We start from the raw sequence: 12838 nt of genomic DNA on the forward strand, positions 1-12838 counted from the left end.
GATCTTTTCCACATTCCCCAACTGAAACTCTACCTGGTGAACACTAACTCTCCATTTTCTCCTTCCCCCCAATTCCTGGCAACCACCATTTTGTTTTCTTTCTCTATGAATTTGACTTCCCTAAGAACCTCATATAAGATACGTCTTCAGGTTTCATCCATGTTGTTGCATGTGTCAGAATTTCCACCTTTTTTGAGGTGGAATAGTATTCCAGTGTATGTATACCACATTTTGTTTATGCATTCATTTTTCAATGGACACTTGGGTTGCTTCCACCTTTTGGCTTTTGTGAATAATGCTGCTCTGAACATGGATGCACAAATATCTGTTTGAGTTCCTACTTTCACTTCTTTGGGGGTATGTACCCAAATTTATGTTTTTAATTTACATAACTTTTGAACATTTTTAACTCGATACTGTTTTTAAGACCTGTTTTACTTTATGTCCATCTAGTTTGTCGTTCTAACTCTGCTATCTAATGTTCTTTAGTGTCTATCAGATGTGAAGGTCCTAGGTTTTTTCCAAATCTCTTTTACCACAAACTTTGCTATGGTGTACATCCTTGTATATGACTTCTTATAGACTATTTTAGTTACATATCAGTGTACAATAAATTACCCCAAATCTTAGTGGCTTAAACAACAAATATTTATTACTTTAGCGTTTCTCTGGGGCAGAAATTCAAGAATATCTTAATTGGGTATATGGTTCAGAATCTCATGAAGTTACAGTTAAGATGTCAGCCAGGGCTACAGTCATCTGAAGGCTTGACTAGACTGGAAGATTCACTTCCTAGATGGCTCACTCACAGTCTGTTTCTCCTGACCGTTGGCAGAAGGCCTCGCTTCTTTTCCATGGGTCTCTACGATGGGCTGCCTGAGAATCTTCATGACATTGCAGCTGGCTTCCCCAGTGATCCCAGAGAGAAAGAGCAAGAAGGAAGCCATTTATGACATAGCCCATCACTTCTACCATATTCTTTTTATTAGAAGTGAGTCACTAAGTCCAGCCCACACAGGAGGAGATGAATTAAGCTCCACTTTTGAAGGTATAAGGTCAAAGAAATTGTGGATCTATTTTAAGATCACTACATAGTCAGTGAGATTTCACTGAAATTTATTCTTTGGAGAGGGATCACTGGATCATAGGGCATTTTTCGTATTGCTGTTGTAACAAATTATCTCAAATTTAGTGTTTAAAACAACCCAGATTTATTATCTTGCAACCCTGGAGATCAGAATTCGGAAATGGTTTACATTGGACCAAAATCATAACAGCAGCAGTGCTGTACTTCCTTCAGAGGCTACCTGGAGAATCCATTTCCTTCCTTTTTTCCAGCTTCTAGAGTCTAACTGCATTCCTTGACTCATGGCCTCTTCCTCCATCTTTGTGCGAGCAGCACAATAAATCTTTCTTTGACTCCGACCCCCTTTCCGTCTTCACATATCCTTCTCTGACGCTGACTTTTCTGTCTCCTTCTTATAAAACCCTGTGATTGGGCTTCCCTGGTGGCACAGTGGTTGAGAGTCCGCCTGCCGATGCAGGGGACACAGGTTCGTGCCCCGGTCCGGAAAGATCCCACGTGCCGTGGAGCCTGCGCGTACAGAGCCTGTGCTCTGCAGCGGGAGAGGCCACAACAGTGAGAGGCCCGCATACCGCAAAAAAAAAAACCAAAAACAAAACCCTGTGATTACTGTAAGTCCACCCATATAATCCAGGAAAATTTGCCCATATTAAGATCCTTTACTTGTTCACATCTGCAAAGTCCCTTTAGCCTTGTAAGGTAACATATTCACTGGTCTCCAGGATTAGGACATGGACATGTTTGTGGGGCCACTGTTCTGTCTACTATAGGCATACACATACAGGTCTTCATTTGTTTTCAGACATACACATACAGTTCCTTGTTTTAAGATGAAGTGGTTTTTTTAAAGTTGTGTTTTTGTGAATGAATGTTACTTTTTGGGGTAAATTCAGATTTTCATTTACCAGATTTGTTTATAATATGGTATACAATGGTGACTAAGATAGTAAGCAGATATCCAATGAAGAATATTGAAATATATATTCCACTAGCTATTTTTAGATTCTTGGTTTTATTGTCATTAATTAATTGATAAATTGCCTGTCAGTATATTAGCTACTTCTGACATTGTTTATAATAGAAACTGAGAAACATTAAAGCAACGTGACTTTGTACCTTTTAGTCTTGTCATCGTACCATTTCTGTGGGTACTCTATCCAAATCTCATCTTCTTTGCACTGTGAAGATAGCTAGCCACAATGTAGCTCCAGTCCATATTTGTGCCCTTACCTCTAATTTTCTCAGCAAGGTGTGACTCCCATAGACTCTACATCAATCTTTTGAACCCAAACTTGCCTCTGAATTGTAGGTAAGTTGTATCTTAGCATGGGTCCCCTGTAAGTCAGACTCCTGAGATTCTGAGAATCTTGAGGCCTTGTGCGAAATACTTGCTTTGGGAAGTGATCCAGGAACAGGAGTAGTGGCTTACAAAGTGTTAAATAGTGAAGAGGGACAGCCAGTATGGATAGATACCACTTTGGATAATTGGGAAAGTCCTGAAAGCTGGGACTTTTAAAGAAGCCATATAAAATTGTCCATCTAAGGAAAAGAATTATATTTACTAGCTCCCATTCCCCTTTAGTCAAGGATTGTCCCATCAGGTGTTCACTCTTTTATAGGCTGTATATGCATGAATGCTGGTGACCCACACTGGGTTGTCACTGACACTAGAACAGAAAACAAAAGGATACCTGTCAGCCGTTGTGCTGTCAGTTTATATCTTGCAGTGAGCTGATTGATGCGGCAATGACTAGAGTTAAAGTGAGCCAAGAGAATGTAAGATGAGACACAAACGTCTGATTTATTTGTGTATGGATCCTATTTCCCCTTCCTACTGGAATACTACCCATTTGCTAGTTAATAAGATACTTGAGAATAAGGAACATGTCAATTTATCTTTTCCCTGGTGTTGTAGAGCTGCTGTGACAGAGTACCACACACTCATGGCTTAAAATCATAGAAATGTAGTCTGTCACAGTTCTGGAGGCTGGAAGTACAAAATCAGAGCGTCAGCAAAGTTGATTCCTTTTGGAGACTCTGAGAGAGCATCTGTTCCATGCCTTTCTCCCTAGCTTGTGGTGGTTGCTGGCAGTCTTCGGCATTCCTTGGTTTGCAGCTGCCTCACTCCAGTCTCTGCCTCCATTGTCACTTGGCGTTTTTCCTGTGTCTCTGTGTTCATTTCCTCACTTGGCCTTGTTTTAAGTGTACCAATCATTGGATTTAGGGCCCACCCTAATCCAGTAAGACTTTATCTTAACTTGATTACAGCTGCAAAGACCCTGTTTCCAAACGAGGACACTTTTCACAGGTACCAGAGATTAGATACCTGTGACTCAATGTATCATTTTGGGAAACACAATTCAACCCACAAAAATCTCCTTATAATATTTGCACGGTGTCTTGTGACTAATAAGTTCTCAAATGTTTGTCGATTTGAATCGCATAGAGAGAAATCCATCATCTTACTCTTTTAATGGGAAAGTCATCCTGGACATTCTCTGAATTTGTGCCCTCTTTTTTCTGTTCTTTGCTCTCCATGGCTGTTTATTCTTGCATGTATTTATCTTTTTGTGGCTGTTACTGAGTAAAGCATTTTCGGAATTACAAAAGCTAAGTATTAGATACAAACCTTGTCTTAAAGGTAGAAAACAAAACTTGCCAAAGTAAAGTGGAATAATTAGAGAACAGTTAAGCCAAGTTGTATAGTATTTACTGTACAATCAGCAGGGAGACTCATTACTGGCTGTAGGAGACAGGAAGGTTTTATGTAAGGCAACAGAATTGGGCCTTAAAGGGTAGCAAAGCAGAGGGGAAAAGGATGGGGCATTCAAAAAAGGAGATGAATTATGAGCAGAAGTACAAAATAGTTTGTATGGAATGGTGAAGAGGGAATTACTTAAGGAGAAGGGTTATACTGGAACTTAATAGAAAATAAGTTTGGAACTTAGACTGGTATCGGGTACACCAGGTCATGAAAGCCATGTAGAGGTAGTATTACATGGTCTTAGGAGCATGAGCATTGGGAACAAATATGAGTTTAAATCCTGGCTTAGCCACATGATCTGTGTTTTTACGAAAATTATTTGCCATTTTGAAGTCCCAGCTTCCTTAACTCTAAAATGGGAAGTGATACCTACCTCACAGTTGCGAAGATTAAATTACATATATATTAATATATGGTACTTACTGTATTGCATGACATGCAATAAATGGTAGGCTTTCTAAATTTCACCTGTCAAGTACAAAAATTTAACAGATATGCAGAGGATTTAAATAATATGCTACAGGCAATAAATAGGTATATAACTTTGAGAACTTTGTACACTTTTCCCTTTTCTTAAATTTCAGTGAGATAGTTACGAAAGTTAGTCATGTTCTTGACTACAAGGCAAACCTTAAAAAATTCAAAATGGTAGCATTTGTAGGCAACAATCTCCAATCAATCTAATAAACAATAAATCAATGGCAATAAAAAGATGACTCACAAGTCATCTTATATACCTAATAATTGAGAAGAATCTTTTAAGTATCCCTGAGTCAAAGAGGAAATCAATATTAAAATTATAAATTATCAAGAAATAGAGAAGGAAACATTTTATACTAAAACCTATGAAACATGCCTAAAGCTGTATGGAGAAGAAAATTTGTACCTTAGGGACTTCCTGGTGGTGCAGTGGTTAAGAATCCGCCTGCCAATGCACAGCACACGGGTTCAAGCCCTGGCCCGGGAAGATCCCACATGCTGCAGAGCAACTAAGCCCATGTGCCACAACTACTGAGCCTGCGCTCTAGAGCCTGTGAGCCACAATTACTGAGCCCATGTGCCACAACGACTGAAGCCCACACGCCTAGATCCTGTGCCCCTGCAGCAAGAGAAGCCACCACAATGAGAAGCCCGCACACCGCAACCAAGAGTAGCCCGTGCTGGCCGCAACTAGAGAAAGCCTGCGTGCAGCAACAAAGACCCAACGCAGCCAAAAATAAATAAATAAAATAAATACATTTATAAAAAACAAAAGGTTGAAATACTTTGTTCCTCAAATGTTTGGTAGAAGGTGTCTGTAAAACCATTTGAATCTGGTATTTTTTGTGTTAGGAGAAGGAAAGGGGAAATATTTAACTACTGCTCCAGTTTTTCAATGTTGCAGAACTTTTAAGATTTTCTTTTTCTTCGAGTCAGTTCCCCCCACCTTTGAGTTTTGTTCCTTTTAAGTGTTTGGGCTCTTCTCTCTCTTTAATCATAATCAGTCTTTTCAAAAAACCAACTTTTTGCTCTGATCTTCAAACTTTACACAAAGATATACAATGAAGGGCTTCCCTGGTGGCGCAGTGGTTGAGAGTCTGCCTGCCGATGCAGGGGACACGGGTTTGTGCCCCGGTCCAGGAGGATCCCACATGCTGCGGAGCGGCTAGGCCCGTGAGCCATGGCCGCTGAGCCTGCGCGTCTGGAGCCTGTGCTCCACAACGGGAGAGGCCACAACAGTGAGAGGCCCATGTACCGCAAAAAAAAAAAAAAAAGATATACAATGAAAAGAAAAGCTTCTTCTCAGCAGACCTGAGACCGTTTTTTCCAGAGGCAATGACTATACTTTTGTATATCCTTTCAATGACATTTTTATCTTTATACAATCCTTTTATTTTTTACTAGAACAAGATGGACAGTATGAGACATAGTGACCTGTACTCATTTTTTGTTTTCTCCCCCTTTTTTCGGTTTGTTTTTACATCAACCTCATTCTTTTTAATGCCAATGTAATATTCCACTGCATGGATGTATCCTATTTATTTAAAAGTAGTTAAGCTTTTATACCAAGTAAAAACTTTCGCATTTGTTTAAAGGAACCTAAGAACCCGATCTGTCACTCCTAGTCTAGTAATAGACATCATCACTTCAGAGCTCCAACAGGCCCTCCATGTGCCTTACCCATTAACTAATCAGGTAAAATTAAAATGTTCATTTGCTCCATAATAGCCTTCTTGGAAGCAGGTATATTCCATTTAAGTATCTTTAGTTAAAAACAGAACTGTTTCCATGATTTAAATGCCACGTAATGTTCTTAAACATTTAAATCCCTGTTTCTTTTGTAATTTACCCTGGTGTGTAGTATAAAGAAGGGTGCAGTTTTGTCAGTTTCCTCATGGCTGTCCAGTTTCCATCGCCATTTATTTAAAGTTCATCTTTTCATGTGTGTTTGAGATTGCTACCTTTATTATGACTAAATTTACATATATTTACTTATGGAATTTTAAAAAATGTGTTCCCAGGCTTCCCTGGTGGCGCAGTGGATGAGAGTCCGCCTGCCGATGCAGGGGACACGAGTTCGTGCCCCGGTCCGGGAAGATCCCACATGCTGCGGAGCGGCTGGGCCCATGAGCCATGGCCGCTGAGCCTGCGCGTCCGGAGCCTGTGCTCCGCAACGGGAGAGGCCACAACAGTGAGAGGCCCGCGTACTGCAAAAAAAAAAAAAAAAAAGTGTTCCCTTGGTTGATCTATTCATCTGCCAATATCATAACTTTTTTTTTCTTTTAAATTTTATTTATTTTTGGCTAGATTGGGTCTTCGTTGCTGCGCACAGTCTTTGTCTAGTTGTGGCGAGTGAGGGCTACTCTTCATTGCAGTGTGCAGGTTTCTCATTGTGGTGGCTTCTCTTGCTGTGGAACACGGGCTCTAGGTGTGCAGGCTTCAGTAGCTGCAGCACGTGGACTCAGTAGTTGTGGCACACGGGCTTCAGTAGTTGTGACATGCGAGCTCAGTAGTTGTGGCTCTTGGGCTCTAGAGCGCAGGCTTAGTAGTTGTGACGCACGGGCATAGTCACTCCACGGCATGTGGGATCTTCCTGGACCAGGGCTCGAACCCATGTCCCCTGCATTGGCAGGCGGATTCTTAACCACTGCGCCACCAGGGAAGTCCTATTACGGCTTTTTAAAGCCTTTTTATTTTTAAATAACTTTGGACTTACAAAAGAGTTGGAAAAATAATAGAGAGTTCCCATGTACCCTTCACTTAGCTTCTCCTAATGTTAACATCTTACATATCCATAGTATAATGATCAGAACTAAGAAATTAACTTACTGTACAGTACAGTTGACTTCATACTATGTTACTTATAATGGCTTTGTACAGTAATTTAATATGTGGTAGGTGTACTCCTGCTCTTTTTTCATGTTTTCCCTTTTTTGCTTGTTTTTTTCAGTTTTCTAGCTGCAGAAAACAAAATAAAAACCAGTCTTATATAATATTTGTATTGGGACCATGTAAAATTTATAAATTAACTTAGGGAGAAATGACATCTTTATGATACTGAATCTTTATGTACACAAACAAGGTATGTCTTTCCATTTGTTGAAATGTACCTTTGTGTCTTTCAGAAGCATTTTATAGTTTTCTCATAATATGTTTTGAACTCTTTGTTCAGTTTATGCCTGTGCTTTTTTTGTTTTGGTTTTGGTTTTTTGGGGTTTTTTGCCTGTGTTTTTTTATTATAAATAAGATCTTTTCTTCCATTTCATCTTCTATCTGGTTTCTCTTTACACATATAAAGGAAAGGTTTCTGTGTATTTTGTACTACACTAAATTACTAGACTATCTTGTTGTGGTAATATTTAGTTGATTCTTTTGGATATTCTAGGTATATAATTATATCATCTGCCAATAGTATTCCTTTCTAATTTCATTCTTTAATTGTGTTGACTGGTACAATGAGTAAGAGTGGTAAAAATGGGCTTTCCCTTAGTTTAGGAATATAGTATACCCAGTGTTTCCATATTCTGTGGTACTGGCTTTGGGCTGCTATATATTGTGTTAAAAAAAAAAAAGTGTCCTATTATATTGAGTATTTTCAACAAAACTGGACATTGAATTTGTAAAGCATCTTTTCATCACCTTTGGCATGATAATATGTTTCTTCTGTGTAGACCTATTAATATGTTGAATAATGTCGATTTTATAATAGTGATTTTTGTTGTAAATTTTAGATTTTCCATCTCTTTTTGTTGTTAGTTTTGATAAATTATATTTTCTAGTAAATTATCTATTTCATTTAGTTTTCAAATTTATTTACATAAAATTGAGCGAAGTAGTCTTTTATGACTCTTTTGGTTTCTTCTTTCTATTGGTATTTTCCTCTTTTTTCATTACCATCTAACAGTACTGGCAAATACATCTTTTTTTTTTAATTCATTAAAACAAAACAATAGGGCTTCCCTGGTGATGCAGTGGTTGGGGGTCCATCTGCCGATTCAGGGGATGCGGGTTCGTGCCCCAGTCCGTGAAGATCCCACATGCCGCGGAGCGGCTGGGCCCGTGACCATGGCCGCTGGGCCTGCGCATCCGCGTCCGGAGCTTGTGCTCCGCAACGGGAGAGGCCGCAGCAGTGAGAGGCCCGCGTACCGCAAAAACAAACAAACAATAAAAGCAGTTTTACTAATTTTTTAAAAAGTGATCCCAAACTTCTTAAATTATAATAAAGAATCCTTCATATTTAATTCTAATTGAATCCTTCAGACTTAATTTTAATTGCCTGCCTAAACTTTTCTGCCTCCTTGCATTAATTTCTTAGGATACTGGTAAATTTGTTTTCCAGTCAACATTTGGATAAAAATCTAAATAACAGTCCTTTTGCTTTCTTCTCCCCTACCCTACTCTTAAGGGGTGAGGATCTCTTTACTGGGTATCCTTACTGAAAAACAAATTTAGATCTTTGTATATTCTCAGTAGTGTGAAAGATTCAGAGTTTTTCCCTATTTCATGTGATAAATTTTGATATTTTTAATGATGCTGAGTGACTTTCATTTGAGATATATTTGGTATGAAATTCATGTGATTGTATAAAAGGCATTCTAAAATAAATTTATGAGTTCTTAAATTTTTCAGTAAGCAGTTTTGACTTAGGGATGGCTGCAACATCCTGCAAGGGTATAAGGCAAAGTATTACTCCATGAAACGTCTTATTTTTCCTGTAAAATTGTATGAAAGTACCCTGCTTTCTAAAGCAGAAGTGACTTAAATGATTTGATTCTGGAGGGGGGAAAAAAGGTGATCAAAAATTTTTTTTAATATTTACTTATTTATTTGGCTGCGCTGGGCCTCAGTTGCAGCATGCGGGATCTATTTCCCTGACCAGGGATCGAACCCGGACCCCCTGCATTGGGAGTGTGGAGTCTTAACCACTGGACCACCAGGGAAGTCCCATGATCAAATGTTTTAATTGTCCATCTGAAGGGCTGAATTCTTTTCCCTCCAGTGAAGAGCACTTTTAGTAGTCTCGTGTTCAATTTGCCCATCTGGTTCTTTTTGTGATTGTGTGAGGTTATAACCTCTGTGTCTTAGCATACTTCTGTGTACTTTGCTCTTTCTCTGTGTTATTACCTTTTCTCTTATTTTATTGTTTTAGTGGAAAATTACCTGTTAGGACTTTATTTGAAATGAAGAATTTTAGGGCTTTCATTATTAAATACTGTCAGATCCCCACTTCTGTCACATGGTTTTTAATGTGCTACCTCTTTCCAGACCTGCTTATTAGTGGTATGGTGTAAAACAGATAAGTGACCCCACCTATGAATTTCTCCCTTGTTTTTGAGACATCTCTGTCTTTGTCAAGAGGGTGAATTATTCTTCACCTCTTGTCCATTGGTTGGGGGACTGGGGCTTACAACAATAGATCAACAGTAGGTCTTACTAAGGAAGTTATGTTTCAAGTGTATTTTCGTAATATAACTTACACAGCACTTTTATTTTTAGACCCTCCTTTTGTTTCTTAATTCTAACAATATCCCTGTAAATTATATTAGAACAGGTAGTAAATGTCCACTGTACAAATGGTGAAGTGAATTTCAATGAAGGGGTAAAGGTAAAAACAGGACCAAGACTGAAATTAAGACCCAGATCTCCAAATACAAGTCATTCTTTTCAGCAGTAAAGACTTTTGTGAGTGATCCCCACCTCCCAGGATTCCGTTTCCTCCTCAGGAATCGGTGGGTTGCGCCAGGTTTATCATTGACTCTAGCCATTCGTGAACAGATGAGACTTGAGTCCCTTGATTTCCCTTGTTAGGGACCTTCCAGTTGCTGAACCCCCAATATTGTCATGACTAGCCAGTGTTATAATTTGTCTGCCTTATTTTGTGTAGCGGATTTTTATTACAGAAACATTTTTTTTAATGTCCAGATCTTTAAGTATTGCTTGAGTACAAACTTTGTTATACTTTTTAGCTTTTAAATATAGGTAGAATTTTATTTATTCCTAAGTAAGTTTGGGATTAAACTAAAAAGAGAATCTGGGTCTTTGAAACTTGGTTAGTCTGAAGGTAACTCCTAGCATTCTCTAATTCTTCAGGCCAAGGACCTCTTATTGCCTGGCTATCTTCTATATCTTTCTTTTCTCCCCTCTTCTTTCATAGTCTTGTAACTAACAGCCAGGCTCTTCTTCACTTCTCTTTGACAGTCTCTACTCCTGAAGTCATCAGTTTTCTTTAAGTGTCTTTCAGCCTCAGTCTGAACACAGTGAGTCCCAAGATGCATATGCCATAGCATGGCCTGTTACATTCATCCTTTTGGATGAATGTATTAGAATTTATACTAGTAATTATTATCATCTTTCTATCCAAAAGATTTGAAGTCTCAATCTAAACTTCTCCCTTGTGTCCATTTTGTTAATGACTGCCTTTTTAATGATGCCTTCTTGGAACTTCATACTTCCCTATGGATAATATTTGAGACTAGCCTTTTATCAAATGAAAAGTGGTAGAATGCAATACCTAATCTCATTAATCCATTCTGGCTTTAAAATTATGTGATTATTGGAAAAAATCCAGAAATAAATTAATATTACCAATATAAATAAATTTCTTATCAATGATTATATTTCCTAAGTCTTGCCATTTAAAATATCTTTAAAACCTTCTAAAAAATTCTAACCTGATAGAAATCTCATCCACCTGTGAAAAGACAAATGTTTTCAAACACTACTGAAGTTCTCTTCTATTTTAGCCCTATCTGTCTTTAATTAAGACCCCAGTATTTCATCCTCTTAGAAAGATGCTGCTACTTGCCCAGTATTGTTTTGAGATGGAAACTACTACATAAACACAATTCTTCTTATTAAGTGTCTCCAGGGTTTTGTTTATCCCTTTCTTTGTAAACAAGCAGCCACTATATTTTTAGTAGTGAATTTCAAAATCCTTTTTAACCTTATAGGTCCAAGGGTAGCCAAGGATGGCTGCAGCTTCATATGATCAGTTGTTAAAGCAAGTTGAGGCACTGAAGATGGAGAACTCAAATCTTCGACAAGAGCTAGAAGATAATTCCAATCATCTTACAAAACTGGAAACTGAGGCATCTAATATGAAGGTATCAAGACTGTGACTTTTAATTGTAGTTTATCCATTTTTATTCAGTACTCCTTTCTGTAAACTTGGGATTAGACACTTCACTTACTTAAAAGTGTGTTGTAAGTTAAGCAGTAATATGTAAACTCTTTCTTGCAAAAGTTAACATCTATATTTTTAAACAAAATGTTTTGAATTCATCCAGGAAATCATATAAAGAAAATGATTGTAAAACCCCAATGACTCATTAGTTAGTTCTTAGTTATTTTTAAGCTTAAAAATAAAAGGCCAACTTAACGGTCACTATAGTGAGGGTGGGTATTCTGTGTAATTCATAGAAACTAGCCTCACAACCTTAGAATATATCTCAAGTATTAAATATTGCCATCATCCCCAACTCTCTCAGATCTTGTCTTCACTTAAGTGCTGCAATGATAGATGATCAAGAAAATCAGGGTGCCCTAGTGGGAAGAGTCCTGAACTGAAAGTCAGTACCTGGTCCTGTTCCTGGTTTTGCCATAAGCTAAACTACATACTCTAGGGTACCCTTCTAAAAGTTGCCTTATTTGGAAAATACAGTCATTGCACTAGCATAGATGATTTCCATGACACCTTCTCGCCCTGAAATTGGTTTCCCAAATAACATTGAAAAGCTGTGATAACCTCCACGACAAGTTATAAAATATTAAGTCTGTACTGGGGAAAATATGTTCTAATTTCAAAATAATTAAGGTTAAAACTTTAACTGTTTTAATTTCCAGCTACTTAGGCAGATTCTCCTCTCCCTGAATTTAATAACTTTATAGAATTGGAGATTCAACAAAACTGTTACCTCCTTCTCTCTTAAAAAATTCTTCCTGCTACGTGTTGTTTCTGTGCTTTGGCTATTTTAACCATCTGGGTTTCCGACCCCTTCTTCCTGTCTGCTCACTACTCTTATTCCGTATTCATTTCCTAGTCTCTTCTAGTTCTTTTTCCATGCATTTTGAGGTCTCCCTTATTCTTCAAGCTTCTGTATATCACTGAACTATTTTTGCTCCTCTTTTACTTTTGTATTCATTATCATAACAGTTCAGCCTTTTACTCATATGAGCTTTTCTTTCTTTTTCTTTCTTTCTCTTCTTTCTCTTTCTTTCTTTTTCTTTCTTTTTCTCTCTTTCTCTTTCTCTCTCTCTTTTTCTTTGTCTCCCTCCCTCCCTCCCTATGTATCTATAAATCTTTTCCACTCTAATTGCCTATTTCTATGGCAGTAGCAATTGACAGATCTCCAAGATACCTACCTCAAGTCCTTTTGGAGATTAAGTAGACTATAAAGAAACATTTTTTCTCACCACAGACTTTGGGTGACCTTAAAAACAGCTGACTCAATTACCTACTAGGTTAAAAAAGTATAGTCTGGTATTTTAACACAGATCAACATAATATATCT

The 12838-nt window shown here is 37.9% G+C and overlaps 1 protein-coding gene across 11 annotated transcripts in view; it reads left to right on the forward strand.

Annotated features, from left to right (window-relative positions):
- The window catches only part of APC (APC regulator of WNT signaling pathway), a 141143-nt gene that overhangs the window by 36997 nt on the left and 91308 nt on the right, over positions 1-12838 (forward strand). For 7 of the 11 annotated variants that reach the window (XM_049707475.1, XM_049707479.1, XM_049707481.1 and 4 more), the window contains exon 2: positions 11279-11431. The exons of the other annotated variants lie outside the window; for them this stretch is intronic. In XM_049707475.1, the coding sequence (XP_049563432.1) occupies positions 11297-11431 (135 nt within the window). In that variant the 5' untranslated portion in view covers positions 11279-11296. The remainder of the gene's footprint in view (positions 1-11278; positions 11432-12838) is intronic. 11 annotated transcript variants of the gene reach the window in all.

This window comes from Orcinus orca, chromosome 3 (assembly GCF_937001465.1).
Source record: "Orcinus orca chromosome 3, mOrcOrc1.1, whole genome shotgun sequence".
NCBI lineage: Eukaryota > Metazoa > Chordata > Mammalia > Artiodactyla > Delphinidae > Orcinus > Orcinus orca.